We start from the raw sequence: 26,127 nt of genomic DNA, 5'->3' as shown, positions 1-26,127 counted from the left end.
CTTACAGCTAACCCTCAGTTTTGAAGACAACAAAAATGCCATGTCCCAATTTCTGGTTAAGGAATATTTTTAACTAAGAGATGTTTTTTTAGCCTAGATGCATGATAGATCAAGGGGAAAAATGGGTTTCATTGACTTTTAAAACAATCTCCATTTCAAGAAAGAAAAAAAAAAAAAGCCTTTTGTCCTTTTGTTCTGTAACAAATAACATCCTTAAAGTACAAGTACTCTCAAATCCAAAATATTATGGCCAGATTTAAATTCTCCCATTTGAATGAGGATGCTGAAAGATGAGGAGGTTTTCATTTTGTTGAAATACATGAGGCATTTAAGATTATTGTTTTCATCTATGGGCTGCCTGTTTCTCCTCAGCTACCATCCCTATGCAAAATGAAGGCAGCGCTGTGCGGATCGCCGATAGTGTGTGTACCTGCTACCAAATCTACAAGCATCTCATGTTGGGAAGTAGAAGGATGACAGACTGCAGAGGTAATATGTTAGGGAAACTCGGTTCCTTGTTTCTTTAAAAGACTGTCTTTTCCTCTTTATGTCCTTTTCCCAGTGAGGTTCTCTCTGCAGAGTCTGCTTATTTCATAATGGGTTCACTAAGGTCAAGGCCTGTGAAAGCTACCATGCAAATTCAAAAGCAGTCTTGGAGGTATAGTCACAGTTCAACAGCATGACTGATGTCAGCTCAAATTCCTCAAGAACAAACTGTGGTTTGCTGCCATGTGTTAACAATAAGAAGCACTTGGTTTCTAGGATTTACTCAATCAAAATATGGGAAGCTAAAACATCTGGCCTGTCAAAATGATCATAAGCTTATAGAATGAATGACAAAGATGCCAGGCAAATAAAATCCAGGAAATGAGCACAGTTTAACCAGAACATAAGTTCAGTCTCTAAATATATGGTCTTACCTTTCTGATGCACTTGATTTCTACCTATTTTTTTAGACAAATTCTCCGGGAAGGAAACAATGTATTTGAGGAAGTGCTAAGCATCATGATGATATTTAGTAAGTAATTCTATTTCTTAGATTTGTGATGAGAATTATTAGAAGTGACTTGCCCATTGTGACCCAAATGGAAATAAAAAAAATGCAGTGAGCCATAGCTGTGTGACCTGAAGCCAAATGCTTCAAACTCATGTACCTAAATATAGACACCTAAATAAATGGCCTGATTTTCAGAAGCACTGTGCAACTCTGAGAGCTGTAGGTGCTCTGAAAAAATAAGATGCTTATTTAGACATCTAAATACAGACTAAGCTTCTGAATATATTATTTAATCTGCTTCAGAATGTAAACAACTAAGAAAACAAAGGTACTACAAATACTATTTTTACATGAGCTAATTAGAAGGCCACAGAGTGTAATCAACTGCAAGACACAATTTATTCCTATAAAGGGAATAGTGTGGTAATTATTGTTTATTAATTGTTGAGAAGTAGAATTTAGGAGCCCTAGTTCTGAAGCAGTGCTAGACAGGTTTGATGGAGAAGTCCATTGTATTTGATTTCTTAACCTTTTATTAAACTTTATCCATAATTATATAGATTGACACAGAAAGGTTTTAAAAAATGTCAGATTAAGATGTTTTGTTTATATTGAGAGATAAAAAATTATTTACATTTCATTCTCTTAACGATCTTAAGGCTTTTTGTGTTTTTCTTCTGAAATCTTCATTCATTATTCTGAGATTTTTTAGGTGACTGTTGAATGCTTAACTGGAAAATCACTGGAAGCAGCAGATTGTGAATGATGAGTTAATTAGTTAGCACATGACACCACATACACATTCAGTTAATAGAAAATAAGCGGCTTAGGCAGGTAAGTAATAACTAAGACTATATTTTTGTGCCTGAGTTGTGCATAGAAATAAAGACTTATACACACTGCCTTTTTCAACACTTCTACTAAGACGTTTTGTTTAGACACCTTATGTTAGTGTATGCCTATATATATTTTTATGTTTATATAATATGGCACAGATTTTCTAGAAATGATTGACAGTTGGCCCCTAGATGGTGCCAGTGCCTATGTACTGCCAGCCCTTGTGCAAGGTGAACACTGGAGATGGCAAAATGGAAATGGGCTTCACAACACAGATATTCTCAGGCAGTCATAGCTTCCATGACATGAGTCACTGCGGCCAAGCAACCTCTGAAGAGTGTCCTTCCACATCAGCCAGAGGGAGGTCTCTGCCCTTCCTCCTGCTCTCCCAGCTGTGTGACAGAGTTCCAAAAGAGATGGGCAGTCCATCCAGGCATTGTGTCCTACCAAGGCATCCATCAGTCTTAGCCTTGCAGTTTTGCACTCCATCTTGAAGCTTTTCAGATATTTAGCAGCCTGTATATCTGAAAATCCTGAAGGCAAGAGTAAGCTTGGCTTACGGCTGAGCTGGGAAGGATGAAACAGGGCACTAGTGAAGTTCCCAGGGAGAATAGGAACAGTAAAGGTAAGTTAAAAGGGAAGGGAGAGAAGAAACAGTGCCTCTGGTCTAGATTCTGCCCTTGGGCTGTTCCAGTGCCACCTCTGGGAGAAGCCTGCAGTGCTGTAAATTCATTATGTAAATCTGTTTGCAGAAAGATCCAGCCCATCAAGACACTCAGTGGCACAGCATGCTCCCCCACTGTGAGATGCTCAGAGGCTCAGAGTCCAGAAGGTGGGACAGCCCCAGCTCCCACTCTTGGCCCAGCTTCCACCTTCCACCCCTGCACAAAGATGCCAATGCTGGCATGTCTCCGTGTGGAGGGATAAATGTATCTTGTCATGTGCAGATCAGTGCTGGCAGGTGTGGTAGCTCAGGGCAGATGCTTTAGTGATTGCAGCTTTTGCTATGTTCTGTCACTTGGATTTGTCCTGGCTTGTGGGTACGTACAGAACTCGTTACCCAATTTGTTCCCACAGACCCATATGCCTACATGTGCAAACTGTGCATGCCCACAAAACCTCTGAACCAGACTGCAAGGCCAGAGTCTGTAAGAAAAATTTAGCAAAGCTGAATATGTTGATTAATACCCAAAGGACAGAATATAACCATCTCCTGCTGATTCGTGTCTTTTTATTATTTTAAGGAACAACCAGATCATTGTGATGAGACTGGCTTTTAACAAAGGGGTGCTTGATTTCAGTTCATGGTGAGCAAAGACCAGTTGCCAGGTTTTCAGATAGTAAAACAATCTTTGGTTTATTTTTTCAAAAGAAGGAACTTCAAACCTCAGGATTAATGTCTAAAAACACCCTTGTAATCATCCTTTTTTATCTATGTATTGTTCCAGTTCTATAAACAAGCTTAAAATAGTAGATGATAATACCAAGATTTGGACAGAAGAAGAGCAACAAAGGCAGTATCTTGAGCTGTAATGAATTACCAAAAGAGTAGATCTCTTTAATCTTGCACTGCTCATCTATTCATTTTAACCTGGGAATCAGACTCGAGTAACCATGTCACAATACTGGAAAGCACTTGATTTTCTTTTGGTATCAAGCAAACAGAAGGACACACTTAATGCTTTCCTGAGCAATGATGGTTTTCAGAATAAAGGCCAGATAAAAGGCCAGTGCATTGAAATTGCCTCTGGATCTGTGTCAGCATAACAAAGACCAACACTATGAACCCACTGAAACTTTTGTGTTTAATTCAAAAGAATGAAGTCAAGCTACGATTGAGACCTCTGACATGAGGAAGAGTGACAGAGCCCTGTCTTCAGCTTGGAGCACACTTTACCGGTGCAAGACTGCACAGCTAGAGGAGTCTGGAAATGCAGTGCTGAAGGACTACATCCACAGAGCCTCACTTGGCTCTTATTTGGGTCAGATGTTCACAGAAATCACTGGGAATTGTCTCTGAGCAAGGACCCAGGAAAAGGTGAACGCCAAATCTTGCCATTCCCTAATTATACTTTATAAAGAACATGATCCTCCTTAGCTTTAGGCTTCTCTGGCCAGCTGTGATTACCTAATCTGATGTCTGCCTTGTGTGGGTTATTATACCTTCAGAAGAGATGTTTTCTGCCTTTATAGACTATCTAAAAGTTGTTTTATGGAAGTGAAATGTCTGTATAGAGTATTTAGGTCTTCAAACATTTCTGATTTATGTTTTGCAGATTGCTGAAAAGTGATCTGGTTGACTTGCCCTCTTCACTCTACGCCAGGAATGCACACACCAGATCAAAAGGTGCTGTTTCAGAAAAATGTTCAATTTTGTTTTCAGGACTATTAATACAGAAATGTAATTTCAGTCATTGGTAAAACAATTCCATTTCCCGATCTGCATTTTTACCTCATCTCATGTGGGAATCTGCTCTTTTTCACTTCAGCCTACTGCAGAAAGGTACAGCAAGCTCCAAAGGCCCATTCATTATTGAACTTTAGTTTCCTCAGCCTGTGCTCAAGTCGCTTCTGAGTATTCCCTTTCTTAAACTAACCAGATTGACTCCAAGGCTTAGCAGGCTTAGTGACATTTTCATCAACTTCTGAGTCAGCTCTGATCACTCTCAAATTTATCAGCAGCCTTTTGGGATCACAGCCAGGTTGGTTACAGAGCTATCAATGGGAGATGTAGTATCTCATCTCCAGCACAGAAGTTCTCATTTTCATATCCAAAATCCATGTTATCCCCTTCAGGCACGGTGTCCCACTGGAGCTGGGGCCCAGTTGTTTGCTCATTTGCTATGACTCCTTTTTTGCTCGTCTTTTTCAAAGCTGCAATGATTGAACAGTAGTAGTTGCACTGCACTTGTACATTAAGCTCTTTCGACACTTGTTACCCCAGTAGTCTGCTTGGTATCTGGGAAAGATGATGTATAAAATTTCTAGTGCAGTAAAAGCAGAACACGAGTGAAAAAGCCTGGTACAACTTAGGAAAATTAGAGTATAGATGTAGTTCCTACCTCACAGGTAGCTGCTAGACAACTTTATAGCTAATCCTTCTCTGTAGCAGTTGGTTTTATGAAAGGACGTTGTATTTTCACTCCGTAGTCTTTAAATTCCAAGCTTTGCATTAAAACCAAAATATTTCTGAAGAGTCTGGGGTACAGCTGTTTCATCAGCATCTTAAAAAATGTGAACTAAGAGATTTAAAATATTTCTTCTGAATATTTTGACTGTAGCTCTAAAAGTAATGCAATTTACCAGTAACACAAATATGACAGTTCCAATTCAGGAAAGCACATAGCTTATCCCAAGTCGTACAGACACCCGTTACTAGCAATAGCCAGGCTTGAGTGCTTGGATGAGTGTGAGCAATACTTACAACTTTTAATCCATATAGACTTTGTAGTAGTGGGTAATTAGCATGATTACCCCAATGTATAGATGAGGAAACCGAGTCACTGCAGGATGAAGTGATTCACCCAAAGAGCACAGTGAGTCAATAGGAGAGCTGGGAATAGAGCACAGAATTCCCTGCGTTATCCATTGGAGTCCTCAAATAATATCATTTTATAAATGCTCTATCTTTGTAAAGACTTCAGTGCTATAATTATCTTTCCAGGACTCTCATGGAAACAAGATATTTATAACTCCATTAAGCCTTTCCTGGTAATTTTATGATCAAAGTGAAAAAAATAAATAATGCTGTGCCAATTAGTTGCATGTCCAATGTCATTCAGAATGGCTACATGATGAAAGCTTCTTCTTGGTTGTTTCAATTAAACGCTTGCTATCTTTCAAATGCCCTTCTTGTGTCTAATTCTCCTTCCACTGCATACTGGTGGAGAGGAAATATTTTTTGCCATGTGATGAGCCACGCATTTAGAATATACCAAATAACTGGGAAAGATGTTTGTTGCTAATAAAGCCTACTAGTTTATGCTATAAATGTGATCTTTTTTAAAAAAATGTTTCTCCTAAGAGCCCTTAACTTTTGCCAGTTTCACCTAAAATGAGCAAAGCTACCTCAGTATTTCCACTAACCCTTGTATATCTTTAAAATTACAACACAGATGCCAACACTAACTGTAAACAACAGGTTAGCGACTGAGGCATCTGGACCCTGGTTCAGCAAAGCACTTAAGCGTGTGCTTAAATTAAAATCCATTCTTATTCTGCAAATCCATTCTAAGTGTTTTCTTAAAGCAAAACACATGCTTAAGTCGAGTTTTGCTTGGCATAGTGCTTAGGCACAGCATAGAGCTAGGGCCTTAGCATTAATTTAGTTTCGAAAGGAAGTAATTATTTTTAGATTACCTCTCAGTGGCTACAGCCGTATCTTTTAGTCCCCAGATATCTATTTTCAGGAGGTATACGTGCTACGCCTAAACTTCTGGTTTCTGTGACAATCAGTGGCACGAAAAAGATACCGAATGCCATTACCAGCGTAAAGAAAGAGACCACTTGAAATACTTGACTGCTAAGTACAGATGAGAGGGGCCTTCAGTGAGGCTCATTAGAGGGAAGACATAAAAGAAGTTGTGATTATTCTGGGAGGTGGCTGCTGATATGATGGGTGATCTTTTCACCATGCTGACCGGAGAAGATTGACTTGCAGTAGGTCAACAATTTTAACTCAGAAAGTTTTGATGAGCTTTCTGTCAAATACTGTATTTCCACAGGAAATATGTTAATTCAGGGGAAATGTTTGTGCTTTTCTCAAAAGTATCAAAAAAAAGTTTGGCTGCAATGTGATAGTTTCCCTGCTTTTTTTCCTGAAACTCTTCTTTAATATAGACTAAAATCTAAAAATTGTTAAAGGAAATTTGATTTAAAAGCGTTGTATTGCTCATAAATCTAGATTACATCTCTCTTGTTAGGAAGACTCCTACCATTTGTTTGACTGGCTTAGACATGGGAGTTACTTATCCCAATATAAATGAATACCAACATACAGTCCTGGCCAGCCCAAACAGTGGGTTTTGTTCAGATAATCTGGCCTATGGCATGTCTGGAGGAAGAACAATTGCATTATCTAAGATGTTATTTTGAGGGATGTCCCACTGCATTCCCTTTAACATCTATACTTCATACAGAAGGTAGAAATATAAGGATAGGTCAAAATACTTTTTTTTTTTTCTTTGTGAGCTTAAAAATCTCCTGCTTCATACACCCTTGTGCTAGTGGTATGAATAAAACTTAATTCTGACTCATGCTACTGATATATAGAAAAGCTTTCTAACAGTAGGGAGAGTCAGGTAAGAGGACAAATCCCCCATGGAAATTCAGCATTGCTGTATTTAAAAGAAGCCTGAACAAATACTTAAAGAAGAATAATGTAGATACTGCTGATCCACTGCAGAGTAGGGTATCGTGATGACCTTTTAATACCTCTTTAACCCTGCCCCAGTGGGAAAGTACTGTCTTTCCCTCCCCCAGCAGCTTCTGAATTATTTCCAGGTAGAACACCCCATTTAGCTCTATCACTTGACCACCACATTGCTTTACTAATCCACCTCCCTTGTTTTTTTCTACCTAGGAAAGTATAGCAAGTGCACAGAGCTGTCATCCACTACAGGGCAGTCACACAGTGACAGGATCCCAGAGTCAAACCCACTTTTCTTCACCTGCTTGTTTGGTATCTCTCTGGCTGTCAGGAACAGGTACTTCTTTCCTGCCAAAAGCCTACACTTTAATAAAAATATGTCCTGCCTCTCAGGCCAAATATTTTCATGACTGATCCTAGCCTGCTAGGGAGTTGCCAAACCCAGCAGCCCGACAGAGACGAGGCTGCCGCAGCTCCACACCCCTGGGTCCAGCCTGCAGCGAGGCTGCACATGGATTCTCAGCAGGCACATGCACAAACACCAGTGTACAACGTGTGTGTGCACTGGTACAACGTGTGTGTGCACTGGTACAACGTGTGTGTGCGCTGATACAACATGTGTGTGCAGTGGTACAGTGTGTCTATGCACTGGTACAATGTGTGTATGCACTGGTACAACGTGTCTATGCACTGGTACAATGTGTGTATGCACTGGCACGTGTCTATGCACTGGTACAATGTGTGTGTGCACTGGTACAACGTGTGTATGCACTGGTGGCCATGCTGGCCACACAGACAGAAACACTCAGTGCTCACACAGGCAGCACCAACGGCCTTGACCTGCTTCCCTCTCTAGCAGATATGGGTGAAAGTCTGTGACCGTGAAATATATGTAAAAATACACATGTACAGTACAGATCCCTCTAGTAGCTGGTCCTGAATCCTCACTCTCCCCAGTCGCCTCCTGCCCAGAGACACACACGTGTACACACACATGTACAAGTGGCTCTTAGCCAACCCCCCAGGCTCCACAGGCTCTCTGGCAGCTGGCCTGAACCCCCCGGTCCCTCCGGCAGCCAGCCCCTCCGGGTGCCTCACCCTGGGAGACACACACTGCACCTACTCGACAGCCAGCCTGGCTGGGCGATCACCCACGCAGTGTGCACACCCACGCTCCCTCCAGCTGCTGGCACCATGGACCCCACAGGCCCTCCGACCTGTGGTCCCACTGCGGTTGCTGCACTCACACCCCCCATACCCACACGTGCATACACAGGAGGGACCGTCACCCAGGAAAAGTTAAAACCAGAGTGTAAGGAGAAGACAGGACAGACTGCATGATGAGGCACAGGGCACAGCCGGACACACATACCACTCAACAGCCTGTGTACATCCAACTGACCTCTTTTACCCCCTTATCCTTCTGGTTTTCCACATTTCTTCCTCCCCAACCCACTCTGATCCCTCCCTTTCCCCACCTTTGGTTCCTCCCCTAAATATCCCGTAAGAAGTCTGATGCTGCTCCTCTCCTGCATCCCACAAGGTGTCCCGTGCCCACAGGCAGTGTTCCCCCTCAGCCCAGAAGGTGGGAGCTGCTCCCGCTGTTGCTGACGGGGGCCAGCCCTGGCAGGACATTGCTCAGGGTCCCTGCCTGCTTTAGCTCCTCTGCTCCTCTGTGTATGGCACGGGGGGAATGCAGTTTTTATCACGTACCCGAACTGCTCACAGGCTGTTCTTGCAGGATGTGGAAGGGAGAAGAACGTAGTTCTCAGCGGGCACAAGATCACAGCAAGTCTGAAAAACTCAGCCATACACAGAAGCTGCATCAGGACTGTGACTGTGTTTAGGACAGATTACAACCCATGTGCAGTGGTGCGTTTGTAAATCTTCACAGGTGGCTTCAGATGCCTTTTATTCAGTCTAACCAACTTGATGCTGACCATCAGGTTATACTTTCCTTTACGGACCTTTTACTTTAATGTCAAGTTTGCCATTACAGAATTCTGCTTTTCTGAGTTACCTCTCTTGGAGAAAAAACAAAACAAACAAACAAACAAAAAACCAAAAACCAAAATGAAAACAAAACCACATACACAAAACCAAACACCAAAATTAATTAAACAGAAAAATAAAAAGAAATGCACATTGAGAAAAAAAACATCTTTCCAAAACCACAAGATACCTGAACAGATATTGTGGACATTTCCAAATTTTAAAATTAAAATATGCACTTTTGGGTAGTGACCACACATGAAAACCAATGGAATAATTTTAAATTATGGAAGAGATATTGCAGCAGCAGTTAAGAGTGCAACTCTTGCAGAGTTAACCATTATGAGCTAAATTAGAAGTTGGATGAATTATTTTCCAGCCATATAAATCATTAAAGTTTGTTAAATTGTTGTATCCATAACTGAGGTAAAACAACTATTTAATGAATTATACATTGTGTTATTTTTCTATGCATGTTATTGCCATAGTTTTTACTATTGTTGAAAGTCCACTGTGGTTTTTTTGCAAATACTTCTAAAATTATGAATAATCTTTACTTAAAAGACTAAAAATACATGCCAACTATTATCATATATGAAATCTGACAGCAGTTAAAGTGTTGGTATCTAAACTTATTTGACAGCTTCTTTGAATAACATTTACTAGGTACTCTTTATAGGATTCAATATTTTTAAATTTGTGCAATTTGTTCTCTAAGTAAGTTGTGTTAAGGGGAAAGCAAAAATGTTCTAGATACTAGACAACCAGTCTAATGAATAGCAAAAGCTTTTCTTGCAATCGCTTTTCATTAGAAGTCAAACATCATGATCAAGCTTTCATTGCATATTCATGCAAGGACTGATTCTGAATCCTGTGGAGCAAATAAAGCTCAGTAGAAATTTTAGGTGCTCCAGTGGAACAAGACCCCAGTGCTTCCCATGCTTGCAATTTTTCCGTTACAAATGGATTTTATTTGCAAGAAAATGGCACCAACTGTAGGCAGAGCAGGCGAGATCTTCACCTACCTACACAGGCAGTGATACGTAAGTCATGCTAGTTTATTGTGCCTGTGGATCTGACCCGGAGGTCTCTGCGCAGCACTGTCCCACGTTTTGTGCACACCAGCTCCAGGGAGCTGTCGGGAGTTACAGATCTGATTTTTTTAGCACGAGGTGGCACTTTGGCCTTGGTTTGAAGAGACCTGCAGAAAACAGTGACCTGGACCAAGGGACCTGCTTTTCCGCTGGTTCTAACACAACTTCCATGCAGGATTTCCAAACATAGCAGCTTTTTTGTCCTGAATGTCTGGTTGGTGAGGTTAGTACATCAGATCTGCAAAGTCTGTGAATAATTGGCCCACAAATTATGAATGCAGCAGGAGAGCTCGAATTGTAAATACTAGGAGGCAGGCAATCAGATGAGGAGCACAGATAGGACTATGCTGGTATGGCATACCACAACGCAGAGTATGGACAGCATTTAAAGATGAAATTAAGAACTGTTAAGGCAGAGAACCTATCTGAAAATGTAGGACAGGGAAAGCAGCTCAGTGGTCCATCCATCCAGGGGTGGCTGGCAAAAGAAGGCAGGTTAGTGCTGGGCAGCTTTCAGTCCCGGCATTTATACTGGACGCGGCATGGTGCCATGGGTTGCTGTGTCCCCACCAAATGTAAAGGGCTCTGTGAAAATAAGAAAATCAGTAGAAACATTCAAGTTAGTTCAGTTAATGGAATTATCATTATGCTCTACTATTAAGATATAAACATATTCTTGGAGCTTTGGTCTTAGAGAACCAAGACCAAATACTGAGAGTATTTCTTGGCTTTGCTGAAGCCATTGAGCAGGGCCTTCGTAATTACTTTTTATTCCACTCACTCTGACAGAGGATGACACGTGAGATCTTAAGGAATTCTAATGGTTTTTAGTATCTCCACCAGCGCAATTGTCTGTGGGTGCAGACCCAAGTTACAATCAACTCCAGTGAGAGCTGGCATGGCAACACACCATCAGTCAGGAAGAGGCAACCTTCCTCCATGTTCTGGGTGGACTTTCTCCCACTACTTGAGATCAACATCTCACATTCTTCAAGGACAGCAGGGGAATTAGGTTCTCCAGGCTTCCAATTCCCAGTCTAAAAGGCAATCATATGAAGCCCATGCCACTCTAAAGTTCTCCCTCTTCTCCTTGGCAGTTTAGCTATAGGGCAGTGTGTCACGTTTAGGCTGTGACAGGTAGACGTGCTCATTTAGTAGCAGTCCATGTTTGTGAGGAACAATGATTTTTGGAAAGCAGAAAGGACACAGTGCAAACGGAGGAGGACATGACTGCACCACTCTCTCTTAATGGCAAAACCTTGCTGTGTCACAGTTGTTCCTTCAGTCTTACCCTAATCATTTATCTTCCACCACTGAATATGTAGTGGAAGAGCACTGTCAGTGCTGCATCTGATTTCATAACTTTAAAGTATTAACAATCCAGTTCCATATTCACTGTTTTTGTGAATGGCAGAAAGCAATTATAAAATCTCTTGTAATGTTTAGGCAATGATGAGACAAAATACTCTTGCAGGCGCTTTCTTGTAAAGACAGTGCAGCCCCACTAACTTTGCTGGAGTTACTCTGGGTTGTCTGAGTTAAAAGGAAGATCGAGTTATTCATTACATGTTTTATTAACACCCCACTCAAAATTTTGCTTCATTATGCATAACCACAGTTGAGCATAGTTGTTCAGCTGAGTGTGATGAATGAAGGATAAAAAGATGTGGAATGCTGTCTAAATGCATGGATCTTTTACCTCTTTTGGTACTGCATCCAAAAGCACAAATTCGTATTTGTATAGAAATAGCACAACGAACAACTGGATTTCCATGATAGCAAACCACCTGCAAGAAAATGGAGGAAAACATTGGCTGCTCAGGCTGACCATCACATGTGTGTTATCACCAGATAAGAAAGAGGGTGTCTTTGACGCATTTTACATTCCATGCTTTAGTTCTGCCTGAAAGTTTATCTTCAGTAGGAAAATATGCTGTAGCTTTGCTCAGCTTCATTACTCAGCGCAGAACACAAATGCGGCGGCTGCCCCTTCTTTCCGGTGAAACTTCAGACTGACAGTATCCCTCTGACACCCTATTTTAAAACAGCCCCTTATCATTATGGTTTTTTCCACTGTATAAACATTTATGTTCTTCTAACTCTTGCTGATTTGAAATAACTTCATAGGAGTGAGAAGACAGTCAAATATAGAAAAGGCTATATGACTAATTGTGCTATATAAAGTTATATAATGCAGCTGGGAGCCTGATGACATCAGAGTAGCTGTGACAGCGGGAGTTATTATTTAATGCGTCAGCATTAGAATGCAGTATGAAACCCAAGGACATGAGTTTTTTTCTGTTACACTCTCAAGAAAGGTCTTTCTTAGTCAATCTGGAGAAGATTTCAGATAACTGCAGGTGAACTCCTCTAGGCTATTATTTTTTAGTGTCAATATGTACAAGAGCTTTCTGCATTCAGGCACCTGCGTGCACCTATGCCACGTCATGGGATTACTCACTTGCAGAATTTAGACATAAGTATTAAATGCCTCGTTAAAATAGTAATACTTCCTTGCTCTTCTACACAGTTTATTTTCCATTATCTGGGAGATGCTGGAAAACTTGGATAAAACAGGTCTTGGGGAATTCCCCGGGGAGAAGGCCACATGACTGCCCATGGAGTCAGCCTGGATTTGGCCTGGCAGGTGTGAAGAGGACGCTAATAAGCCCCACGAGACCCAAGCTAACTCCTGCAGAGCCACCCAGATCCCTGCACCGAGCTGCCCCGTGCTCCGGAGTGGGAGGATGCTTGTTTGCTTTGGCAGAGCTTCAGACCTGAATTATCTCTGTCATATCGCATTGGAATTACCTTAAGATAGGGAGCTTTCGGTGACCTTGAGCTTGGGGGGAGTGCAGTGCAGAGATATTTCAATGGAAATTGGCTCAGGTCAGGCAGGATTTACTAGCCCAAACTCCACACTGGCAGCACCGTACAAAGGCGGGCTCCCCATGGTCACCACAAAGTTCGCACAGTGTGGCCCTGGGTGCCGCTGAGCCGTCCTCACGGGTTTGGCACGGATGCACTGGGATGCAACCAAAGGCCCAAATGCCTCTAGGTTGCCCTGAAAGTGGAAATGCTGCATTTCCAGAGGGCTGTCCTTCAAACACAAGCACTGTGGGGTGGGGGCTGACCCGCGCTGACAGCTCCGTCCCCGCAGAGTAATGGATATAACCGATACCCGACAGCAGCGCTTCCCACCAGGACATCTCAAACTGCTTTTCCCAACAGGCTGCTGTTGTTATTCTGCTCTGCAAACAGAGATGCTGAGGCACAAGGACCGTAAGCAACGCACATGTCTGAGGGTGGCCAGAGGGTCAGTCCAGGAGTGAAAGGCAGGACTGCAGAGTCCCAGTGCGTCCGCCCCTCCCACAGCACATTGTACTGAGCAGAAACCAGGAGCTTTTTTGCCACTAAAAGCCCTTTAGTTCCCAGCTGTCTTTCATATTCATGACAGTCCTAGAGCAGTTCTGTAAAACCTCTGAGTCACTGATGCCTTCCCGTTTTATTTAGTGACAAGGGGGTTTGACAATGATGAATCTTGCCCCCAGTGCACTGCTACGTATTTGTGCTGTGCAGGAACCCAGGAGCCCAGCTGTGGATTGAGGTCCTGCAGCAAATGGAGTCTGAGAATGAAATCACGGCTGTTGTCCTGAAGGGTTTGCAATGTCAGCATAAGATAGGAGACCACGGATAGAGCCATGCAGGATAACCACAGTCACACAGGCAATAGTCACCTGGATAGACAAAAGTTGCTTCACTGCCATCAAATGTTTCCTCTCGGTAAAAAAGATGTCACAGAAATGGCTTTTTGGGAACTCTTCCCATATCAGTTTGCTGGGATATTTGTCGAGTATGTTATTTTCTAGCTTTCAGTTTGATTAAATTGGCTTTTAATTTCATTATGAACTTTTGCAACAGAGAAATTAAATGTTTAATACATTTCATTTATAAATCCCAGTACTGAATTAAATGAAAATGCATCTTAAACTTGAAATATCAATGTTTCATTCAGTCATACCAAAGAAATCTGAAACCTGGGATCTAGACACATGCCTTGATTTAATTTTCTTTCTTTAAAGACCACCACATTATTCTTTTAGAATTATTGCTGAAAAGCGTGAAGGTGTCTGTTACCGTGTAGACTGCCAAAGGGTTTGAAAGGACTTTTTGTCTGTCAGCAAGAAAAAGAGTCTCCATCCATTCTTTTAGTAGCCATATTATAATTTTCTTTCTAACCACAAACTTATTTTACAGTTATTATCGGAGTCCAGAGAACAGCCTGAACAAAGAAATAGGTCAGTGTATATAAACAAGCAGCTTTCAGAAACATTGTTTTGCAACTTGTCCTGTACCTGCAGATACTTCTTGTGAATTCTGCTCTGACCCTTGATGGGAATGAGGCTGTGCTCATATTTACCTCAGGAATGCGGGACAGGCCACGGAGGTACAGCAGTGAGTGAGCGCTTTCCTCGGGCAGGCCTGAATGGTGAATGCAGTTTTAATCATTTTGTTTATATCTTTAATGCCTTCACAGGGTTCATCTGACACTCATGTCCAGCCTGCTATAGGGTGCAGATTCAAGAATGCAGATCCTCTGCAACACTTTCTAGCTTCCTTGCTCCACATGGAACTCTTAAGTTGAATTGACTAGTTTTAAGAATTCTTGGTTACTTGCTTCTTAGAGGAGACCAGGTTTGGAAGGCAGAGAATTGAGCATAGAGATGTTTGAACACAGAAACAAGGAGCAGCTGGCTCCCTGGGACTTGTTCCAGGAAGAAGGACAGCAGAGAAAACAGCAGAAGGAATGCAGGAAGCATCGAGGCTGGCATTGCCGGAGGAGTGAAGACAGACAGGATCTGCAATTTAAGCCATCATTCAATTGCGTGGGCCTTAATGCAAAGACAAGATTCAAACAGAGAGGAGGCAGTTAAGACATCTGAAGATTAGCAGAGATGTCAGTGGCATCACAGAGGATGGAAAAAGAGTCTCAGACCAGAGAAATGCTCTTTAAGTTAGTTTAGAACTGGTTTATGGCAACCTAAATGCCTGTGTCTGTAAACTGGCATGTTTGTAAGTGGAACAACTCTCCCCTGATGAAAAGTTGCCTCAGCAGCAGCAGAGCTCATCTGACTTTCCTCCCTGGGGGATATCCCTTGATATACTAGTCTCAGATTCTGCTTTTACATTGTGACTTAACCTGTCTTTTCTAGGAATGAAACCACTTTCAACTCAGTTTAAACAAGGTCCAGATAATACTGAACATTAGGGGACCGACAAAGAGCAAAGCAATGAAAACACTTTATCTCCAAGTGTAAGAGGAGCCCAGTTCAAGAGAGTTGTTCTCTGCAGGGTTTGGGAATAAATAAACCCCAGCTGTTTCACTGACCTTCCTGGACACTGATGCTTCCCTCCTCCGAATGCCACAAAGCTGTCCAAGAAAGCATTCTTCTCTAAATTTGCCTCTTTCCAACGATCCTGTGGGAAGAAACTTTTTTTTTCCAAATCAGCCTTATATAAATAAAGCTTAACTTTATTTCTCCAGGCTAAAAATGATCTCGGACAGCTAATCCTCGATACAAAGTTGCACTAATGCCATTTTTTTATATTCAACCTGTTAGTGTTAGAGGCTGGATTCAAAACTCAGCACTGACTCAGGGAAGGAAATGAGGGTCCCATCTGAAACATACTTAGGTGTCTCAAAGTGCTGGAGAGGTTTTCAAAACCACCCCTAAAACATTCTTCCTATACCTCCCCATTTTTTAAAATTCTGCATCTTGAGCTATTGAAATGCCTATAAAAATGCAACCTTCTCCTTTTAAATGCACAGACATTCCAAGCAAATGCTCAACCAGTACCTCCCCTCAGCCACAAAACTGTATCACGGCACACAAATGGATCATGCACATCTTGCACACAAACCATTTCTAAGATGTTGTGCGCACAAATGCAAGGTATATCAGCTGTCACATGAGAGACGGGCGAGGATTGCATAGCCCCATTCTCAGGTGCAAGCCAGTGTGTGAGAAAATGAACTCTGCTCAACAAAAACAGCCTGTCTGTACCCACAGGGCTCCTTGCTCCATCCTGAGTTGCTTTAAGAGAAAAGAAGAACAACACGAGGGGCTAAAGTTTGGGTTGAGTGACACTGACAGAAGTAAAACTCTTGAATGCTGGGTGACAAAGTATACCAGCCTCCAGAAACTCACTGCAACTCCACCAAGGCCTTCGGGTAACACTCTGTCAAGTTTATGGTGGCTAACTCCTCTGATGAAGCTGTCTTAGAGAGGACGTAATCTTGTGGTTTTTTTGGTTTGGTTTGGTTTTTTTCAGCAAGGGCTGTTTAGAGCTTTCTGAAGAAGAAACCTGTTAGCAGCAAAATCCAATAAAAGCAAGAAAAAAAATCTCAGTGGTGATGAAGCACAGCAATACATTTGGAATGGCAGTGTTCAAGGGGTACTCACCTATTCCTCATGGAATAAAGGTGAGTTTCTGAAAAACAAGCCAGCTTGCCTTTTAGGAATAAAGTTACTAAAGAAATAAGCTGCTGCATCAGGGTTTCTGCTTCGGATTTCAAACAGGCAGGAATTGTTATGAGGGATTTCAAATTGGTGAAGAGTTTGCTAGAAGGGACGTTTTGTTTAAATTACTCCTTGATGTATTTCTATAAAAAAGATGTATTTATTAAAAAGTTCCATATTGGATGGTGCTAAAAAGAGCAGTTATAAGCCTGCCCACGCAACCACCTGGAGTGGAATAATAATCAAGAAACCCTAGATGAACTACTGAATTAGCAGAGCTAATACCTACCAGAAATCATCTGACTGGAAAGACCAATGAAACTGGGTAAACACAGAGAGATGAGCTATACATGTAAATGACAGGGAGAGGAGAGTACTTGGAATCATAGAAACCTAGAATTATTTAGGTTGGAAAAGACCTTTAAGATCATCAAGTCCAACTCTTAACCTCACACTGCCAAGTCCACCACTAAACCATGTCCCTAAGCACGGAATCTACATATCTTTTAAATCTCTCCAGGGAGAGTGACTCAATCACTTCCCTGGGCAGCCTGTTCCAATGCTTGACAAACCTTTTGGTAAGAAATTTTTCCCAATATCCAATCTAAACCTTCCCTGGCACCACTTGAGGCCATTTCCTCTTGTCCTATCACTTGTTACTTGGGAGAAGAGACCAACACTCACCCCACTACAACCTCCTTGCAGGTAGCTGTCGAGAGCGATAAGGTCTCCCCTGAGCCTCCTTTTCTCCAGGCTGAACAACCTCACTTCCCTCAGCCGTCCTCTTAAGATTTGTGCTCTACACCCTGCAGCGCCTTCATTGCCCTTCTCTGGACACGCTCCAGCACCTCAATGTCTTTTTTTGTGGTGAGGGGTCCAAAACTGAACACCGTATTTGAGCTGCAGCCTCACCAGTGCCAAGCACCGGGGGACAATCACTTCCCTAGTCCTGCTCGCCACACTATGTCTGATACAAGCCAGGATGCTGTTGGCCTTCTTGGCCACCTGGGCACGCTGCTGGCTCATATTCAGCCAGCTGTCGACCAACACCTCCAGGTCCTTTTCCGCTGAGCAGCTTTCCAGCCATTCTTCCCCAAGCCTGTAGTGTTGCATGGGGTTGTTGCGACCCAAGTGCAGGACCAGGCACTGAGCCTTGTTGAGTCATACAGTTGGCCTCAGCCCATCAATCCAGCCTGTCCAGATGCTTCTGGACTACTCTCTCTTCCTCCTCTCAAGCAGATCAACACCCCTGTCCAAGCTGGTGTTGTCTGCAAACTCACTGAAGGTGCACTCAATCCCCTTGTCCAGATACTGAGCCCTGGGGAACACCACTTGTGACCGGCCGCCAACTGGATTTAACTCCATTCACCACCACTCTTTGGGCCCAGCCATCCAGCCAGTTTTTCACCCAGCAAATAGTGCACACATCCAACTCATAAGCAGCCAGTTTCTCCAGGAGAATGCTGTGGGAAACAGTGTCAAAAGCTTTACTAAAGTCCAGGTAGACAGCATCTATACAGCCTTTCCCTCATCCACTAAGTGGGTCACCTTATCATAGAAGGAGATCAGGTTAGTCAAGCAAGTTGGGTTCAATCAGTGGGATTTTTCCACAGCGAGCTTTGAATCAAGATCAAGGTGATATAAAGTAGTAACATATTATTTGGAACATATAAGTGAACTTCAAAGTCTTGCTTATTCCTACAGGCTCCTTCTTTTTGTGCACATCTTCTCTGTATACAAGGCCATCCTCCAGAAGATGGGGAATCCCCAACTTTAAGCCTATTTGTCCATATGCTTTTGTTCTGAAATAAGTCAAGAGGAGAAAAGACAGCAAAATACCCACACTAAGAGTGACAACTTACAGGTTTGAACATATCTGGGTCAGGAAAATATTTTGGATTCCTGTGCAACCAATATGGCGACAACATCAGCATGTCACCTGCAGGGACGGTGAAATTCTGAAAAGGAGAAAAAACTCTAAGAAAAGAGAAAAACACGGGTTCAGGTCACAAAAAAAGGCTCTCTTAGTACTTCTCTTCCATCAGCAGAAGGTCCTAACGGGGCAAGTGAAGGTGGTAAAGCAATGGTGGGCATATTACATGTTTGAAGCTTCTTCTTGCTGTTGCCATTTGTTTTCATAAGAAAGACCTAAACAGTGAATGCGAAAGACTATTTTTGTTCCTTTTTTTTTTTTTTTTTTCAGGCAATGAAATAATAGAAACATTATTTCTGTCCTTCCTGCTTCTTTATGTACCATGTGAGCTGGTATTTTTTTCTAAATCTTTTGTTAAGCACTTCCTTCAATGTGAAGAAATTCATAGAAAGTCTTGTATGATAGTAGACCTTTATGAGACCAGTAATTTCTTAAATAGGCATGAGTGCTGATTCCTTAAGAGAGTGTTTTTCTCCCAAACGTGTATTTGTTAGGCTCCTGGATGCTGGCACTTCCCTTCTGAATGGCAGTGAAGACGACAAATAGAAAAGAAGTAGTTTTATCAGTTACTAAATTGCAGTCTTTTCTATTATATTTGTTTTGTCTGATTACTCTTTCATATACCATCAGCACAATATCTCCAGCCCAATTCAATTCAAGCTAAAATCAATTCAAAATTGCAGGTAAGACTGTGAGCAAGAGAAGCAAAAGCACTCTTAAATTAATGATAATTAAATTAATGATGATGATGAATAAATCTGTTAAACAGAATATATATATTAGATTGTGGAATATCTCTACTATTTTAATTTTATTGAGATCTATTGGGAGACCCCTTTCCAGACAAATCATACAGTATCATTTTTGGAAAAAATAAAAACAAACCTCACCTGAATTCTTATCGGGTTTACTACTTTCTTGGTGATTGCACCTGGAGACCTCAGCCGTATGGCTTCCAAAGTGCACCATTTAATAAAAGGGAGCTTCTTAAGGTCCTCTTCAGAGACTTCTATTTTATCTTTACCTGTTGTGGCATGAGAAAGAAGAATCTGTATAAAAATTAGTTTTCATACTTGTTTTGAGACATGCTGACATATCTTGCTTTAGAACTTTTGATTGAATACCTCAAGACCTTGTTTACACCCAGAAATTTTCTTCATATTTCAAAGTAAATAAATGGACCAAAATCAGTACAATTTAAGAAAAGCCATTGAAGATAACTGAATAACTCTAAAGTAGATGTAAATATGGCATTGTCCAGAAGAGTCCAGACAAAGGTCATCTTGAAATAAGAGTCCCTGGACTATTTCAGTACTTTGATAGGTCACTGCATGGAGATCTCAGGGACTGCAGGCACCGAGACAAGAAGCTGTGGCTGAGCTCTTGGGCTATGTTAACACTAGCAAATAGATCAGGGCCAGGAGAGAGGATCAAGCACTGGTTCGTGATTTTCCTTATTGGTAAATTATTAACATGTTGCCTGATACGGTTTTGACCCATGTCAACTAAGAGTCTTCCATGAAAGTCTAAGCATGGATCAGGGGATTGCATGTGTGAATGACTGCTCCCAGTAGGTGACTGTTTTTTAAGGGAAAGAGATTAGTCATGGGAGAGGGGTGAATCATGCTGGACAAATTGGCCTCAGATGAGAGAAAAAAGAACAGTTCCTGGCCTGTTTTAGCTGTAACTCTGGTGAACATCATATCACGAAAAGCAGCTGAATTGAAAGACCCCATCTGGTTCTATCATAGATGCATCAAAAAACCACAAGACTGATTGATACAAATCTAGGACTAAATGATAGGTGTGGAATGAAGAGACAAATACATATAGTTCCTTTTCTACCTTCTTTTGCTAACATCAAAGGTGGGTTTGCTTAAAAACGTGTCTTGAGCTTATGCTGAGTAAAGAACTCAGAGCCAGACTCTATGGTATCAGTAGTACCCTTAGCAGCAACATGCATTATTGCCAGTCATTGACCAAGTGTGCTGTGTGCTGGGCCAACACAAAATAAACCATTTCTAGGTTCCAGAAGGACACGATTGTATTTATTACCTGCTTTGTCAAAAACAGAAGCCAGGTCTTCCATGATTTTCTTGTAAATGGAAGGGCAAGAGAGTATGAAAACAAGGGTCCAAAATGCAATCTAAACAGACATGAAAGTGCTTTAACTCAGGAATATGGAACAGAATTACAGTATCTTTTTAGCAAATCACAGAGGCAGGTGAAAATATCTGCACTTCTTTATATGTGTCCATTTTAGTTGGGGTGCACAGGGAGCTGTGCTTCCTGGGTAAATCCACATCTGAGAGCTCAGCTCCTAGGAGATTATGTCTAGTCATCTGCTGTGTACTTATCTTCAGTGAACATTATATAGCTTTGGCTTTGAGCTTTGAAACACAGAATCCTTTCTTTAATTTCAAATAACTAGGTGCTAAAATGAATTACTAAATCACTGTATGTGATTAGATTTATCTGCATGAATGGAAGAAAATTGAATAGTAAATTCCTACTAATATTAGCAGAAATTAGGTTAAATAATTGGCAGTGCATTGTCACAGTGAGTCACACTAAAATGGGCAGGAAAAGTTTTAATTATCAGCAAAACAAGCAGTAGCATATCCCCTTTAGAAATAATTTGCTAACAGATTATGCAATGAAGTTGGAAATCAAGAAATGTAGGAAAGGAGAAAATCCTCTTTAGTAGAATGAAACCAGAAGGACTTGCAGCACTGACAGGAGTCTCTCTCCTCTTGCTGAGCTAGCAGGAGATGCAGTCTGCACACAGATCTGGTTTTGGGCCATCTGTGATGGTGAGGGATGAGAACTCTTACTGTTAATTCCCAAATAGCCCCACGTGGATGCAACCCTCCTTCTGCAAAACAAATCTGGTAGCTTAGTCTTCTTGTATAGCACCGATGCTGTGGCTTCACTCCACAGGCTAAGGAGGGATAACTGAATTGTTTCAGATAAAAGGGTTTAACACTCCTATAAAAAATCCCCTTGGAAGGTGAAAGGCCTTCCTTCATCATTCCAGTCACCAGAACAGTGGTTGTGACTATTCTGAGAAACAACAAAATATCTGTATGTCTATTTACAGCTGGATATTACAGAAGTAAGTAATGATAGTGTTGTGGAAGGAATGTCAGTTATCCTGATAACAGACAGCAGGCTATGCCTCTCACTTATACCAACATGTGAATCCACAGAAATCTCACTGAAGTGGATGAAATTCCTTTAGAGTAAATTGTAGTAATATCCAATCTACAAAAAACATAGATATAACCATTAGGAGTACATACAAAAATAACTCGCTATCATTTTTTTCTAAATCACATCTGTAATGGACATAACTGTGCTGGAAAGAGCTCAGTAGTCATGGTAAATAAAGGATGTTTTTGCTGCTATGGATTTTTCATCTGAGAAATTCCTATAAATGTCTTTGGTCAATGCAAGCTGTGTTATATATATTGGGCTTGTTAGCGTACACATATCTGTATCATTAATCCGTCAAATCCGTTTCTAACATAGACAAAATTTAAGCGGCAGTAGAATCAAACTACTGCTTTTCTTCCCCTGAAGCAACACTGGCATTTGTACAGCAGATTCCCCAAAGCCAAAGAGCGAAATTCACTCAAGGATTTACACACAGATGAAGTTATTCTATATTACACTTTGGATATTCTTTACAATTGGTAACACCAGGATGTTTAAAATAGTCTCTACTATAATACAGCCACAGTGTTTCAAAATAGTTAAATGCTCTTTACAGTTTAGGACTGTGATCTTAATAGCTATCAGTCATATGCTCCCAAAATGTTATGGTAGGGGACGTCATAATTTAGGAAAAATACAAGAAGAGTTTTTCTTGTCATTGCTTCTGACATTTCAGCCTGGGTATATTTGTAGTGATGCATGTGGGCGTGATAATCCCTTCTTTGGAATACGTGGAGTGTGTGTGACCTCTGGTTCAAAGTCTTGGCTTCCCAAATACAGGCTATTGAACAGGACAGAAAGAAGGTGTTTCTCTAGCCGATATACTTACAGGGACAGCATTTGCCTGGGAAGCCCAGAGCATGAGGAGACCATAATTAGGAGCGAGATGTTTTTCTTGCAAGTTATCCAGGAGATGTTGCAGTAGTGTCTGTTATAAATAAAAGATAATAATGTGCATTTCCAAAAATATATTAAAATCTAGTTTAGGGTTGGGTTTGCTAGAATTCAAGGATGAAGTAATGTTAGTTATGGGGTTTTTGCAGTCACAAAGTAGAGATGACAGCTCTTAAGAGAAAGTAAGACTCATTCATATGCAGAGGGCCAGAAGTCAATGCACCACGTGAATCCCTACCGAATACCTACACTGGCCTCCATTTTCTTAAATTTTTGGGGGGATTTGGTTCCCTCACTCCCCATTGCTGTTTGCATGTGGAAGAAATAAAAAAGTAATCTCTGTTCTTTTTAAATTCCTGCTCTACTTCTCTGCTTTAACGAATTTGAAAATGGGACTGAACAAGTTGAATGAATAGAAATTAAGAAAATGTTCTCTCTGTTCATGTCAGAAGGGTGCTTGTTAGGAAGAGGTGGTCTGATATATCAGCGAACTCCCTAGTTCCTGGTGCTCTGTTAGTGACCTAATCAGTGATTTCAACAGCTCAATATTCTTTGAAACTATAGCAACTGTGTAATGTTCTAGAATCAGCTTTTGTTTATAATATTTCCTTAAATACAGGGCAACCATGCAGCCAAGGCAAAGTTTCTTGTCTACTTTTCAGAGGGGAACAGGCTGACCTTGCATAAAAAATGACAACTCTTTTTTCCAAATTCCCACCCAATCAAAGACACCGAGTTCATGCCTCCTACTTACCGCACCTCTTACCTCCCACCATCCCCTGTCCAGCCCTCTCTTTCTTTCCATTATTCTGGTTTATTTTATGAAAGAAACTGTGGTATGTAAAGCTTTTAAAGTCTAAATAGAACCTGGTTTGTTTAATGATCTTTTCTGTAATCATTTGGTAGATCAAAATTCCCAGGCCAGTCTGCCCTTGTGTTTGTCAGCTGTATAGACAGAATTCCTGCCATAGCTAAGGAGAATAACCAGGGGGACAACTTATCACAGCTTTGACACGATCAATATTTAGGGTACTTGGCTTCCAATCCAGTAATCTGCTATTTTCTACTAGTCTGGCTGCTGGAGGATCTGCTCACTCTACACCAGGGTTTAAAAATAGTACATGTAAGGTTTTGAAATTTCACAGTGCAGTGCCCTCAGAGAAACAACTGAAGAGGTCTTTCTCTCACCTCTTTCAACTGCTCATTGCAACTGCAATACCAGAGGCTGGCGGTGGGTCATAGCTCTGAACCCCTGGCTTAAAATTCCTCAGAGGAAGATGTCAATTCTCAGAATTGTAGTAAATAAACTAAATTGAGGAGTAGGACTCAAAATTATGGGTCTGTCCTAATGCAGGTGACAGCAATACTGGACAATTAAGGTACAGCTATTGAAGCTGACATATTTGGCTTCTTTCTTCCAGTACTGAAATAATTCAGCGTGTTCAATTTTGGTCCCTGCTATACAAAAAATATGCAGACGGCGTGGAGAGGGTGCACAAGGATGATCAAAGGACTGGGAAGCCCATCATATAAGGAAAGGCTAGGAGAATTACATTTGTTCAGTCTTGAGAAGAGAAGGCTTAGGGGAGACCTTATCACCATGTTCCAGTATTTAAAGGGTGGTTACAAAGCAGATGGAGACTCCTTTACAGGGAGTCACATGGTAATGGGTACAAGTTACTCCTGGGGAGATTCTGACTGGACACAAGAATAAAATATTTCACAATGACAACAGTCAGCTACTGGAATATTCTCTGCAGGGAAGTGGTGAATTCCCCAACATTGGACACCTTTAAGATTCAGCTGGACAGGGTGCTGGGCCATCTTGTCTAGAGTGTGTTTTAGCCAAGAAAGGTTCGACCAGATGATCTTTGAGGTCCCTTCCAACCTGGTATTCTGTGATTTGATTAATTCCTGCCCTCCGTTCCTTCAGTCAGAACATATAATGAAGTCTTATTTCATAGCCTCAGATATTTACCTTGGATGTGGTATCCGAAGGGTTGGTCCTTTCAGCATCTGACACTACTTTCTCAAATAATTTTAGAAGCCATTTTTTGGATTTAGACCAGTTCCTGTAAAGAAAATCAGCAAACAAGTAGAACTTAACTGAGGCAGCACAACCCAACATTTTCTTTTCCATGAGAAGGACTCCATGGTTTCTTCCATGGGCAGCAGTCATCTGATGACCAGTCAGATGTCAATCTGACTGTTGGTAGTGTTGGCCCAACATCATCTTGCAGCCAGGACCTATGACTGCAAGACTCCTAGATTTTCATATCTATTCCACTACAGGCTTGCATTGTGGCTTTGGACAATTGCTTAGGTCAATCTTTTCAAGAATGACCTCCCATAACAGAATAAAGGCCACATTTTTAGAGCATCCTTAGTTCTTTATGAAGGCTATTTTGAGGTGCTCAAGCTGCTGTCATGGCCCTGAGAGCACTGACAGGCTCCCTTCCTTGGAGTTTGGTTGCTTCTACCCAAGGTCAGCTCTGTGACAGTGCAGCCATGTAAGCTGAGATCAGTCTGCTGGGAAATCAGCTAAGGTGTGGGAAAGAGCAGAGAGGTGCCTTGTTGGGGACCCCCTCAGCTTGGGACTCACATTTAGGCTCAGGCCTTTGCCCTTTGCCCAGTTCTGCTGCTCCCTGACAGGTCCAAGCTGGACCCTGTTCACCTAAGCAAGGTTGTTTCTGCTCTATGCCAGGAAAATGCATGAGACAAGGTCAGAACATTTTTGAAGCACCTAGCTGAAAGCCTGCCTGACCCAAGGATGCACCATCAATAAAGACAGTGCATCTTCTTCCAGGGGAAATGTCTCTTGTGGTTGATATCCCAGCAAGCAAAATGCCTGTTATGGGTACACCACACACATCATCTCCACTCCGTTACCTCAGGAAGCACTCGGGCATCTGAGAAGCATATTCAAAGTCCTCATCATACTTCTGAAAATGTTCTTCAAACTCCTTGATTTCACTCTGACTTGTCGGGCAGATGCCTTTTCCAAACAATGTGTTCACCACCGCTGGATACATGACATGCCTGCAAGGACAGGATCCTCGTGACTTACAGCCCATACAGAAGCTGTTGCAGCAGTTTGAGGTCAGGATGAAGCAAATTGTATTGCCAGTGGTAGAAGCTGTGGGACTCGCATGTCATGCCACTATGGAAAGGGCTGGCACAAGGCTCGTACCTCACTCACACCCTTATTGCAATTTTAAGTAGAGGTTGGGAGATACACAGACCTCAGGCTAGTCCTCTGCATGTGGCTGAACTTC

The 26,127-nt window shown here is 41.7% G+C and overlaps 1 protein-coding gene across 5 annotated transcripts in view; it reads right to left on the bottom strand.

Annotated features, from left to right (window-relative positions):
* The window catches only part of LOC104356978 (24-hydroxycholesterol 7-alpha-hydroxylase), a 38,995-nt gene that overhangs the window by 2,447 nt on the left and 10,421 nt on the right, over positions 1-26,127 (bottom strand). For 2 of the 5 annotated variants that reach the window (XM_033005003.2, XM_009962324.3), the window contains exons 4-12: positions 25,742-25,891; positions 24,831-24,924; positions 22,788-22,886; positions 20,798-20,888; positions 19,633-19,766; positions 18,672-18,767; positions 15,678-15,766; positions 11,988-12,075; positions 9,297-10,873 (exon numbers count right to left, since the gene is read on the bottom strand). In XM_033005003.2, the coding sequence (XP_032860894.1) occupies positions 10,802-10,873; positions 11,988-12,075; positions 15,678-15,766; positions 18,672-18,767; positions 19,633-19,766; positions 20,798-20,888; positions 22,788-22,886; positions 24,831-24,924; positions 25,742-25,891 (913 nt within the window). In that variant the 3' untranslated portion in view covers positions 9,297-10,801. Of the gene's footprint in view, positions 1-9,075; positions 9,227-9,296; positions 10,874-11,987; positions 12,076-14,643; positions 15,181-15,677; positions 15,767-18,671; positions 18,768-19,632; positions 19,767-20,797; positions 20,889-22,787; positions 22,887-24,830; positions 24,925-25,741; positions 25,892-26,127 lie in introns of those variants that run through there. The other 3 variants (XR_004408885.2, XR_004408886.2, XR_004408887.1) reach the window with 3 other exon arrangements.

The sequence above is a fragment of the Tyto alba genome, unplaced genomic scaffold, assembly GCF_018691265.1.
Source record: "Tyto alba isolate M040663 unplaced genomic scaffold, T.alba_DEE_v4.0 Super-Scaffold_40, whole genome shotgun sequence".
Classification (NCBI taxonomy): Eukaryota; Metazoa; Chordata; class Aves; order Strigiformes; family Tytonidae; genus Tyto; species Tyto alba.
This window is presented reverse-complemented; position numbering and strand designations above follow the sequence as displayed.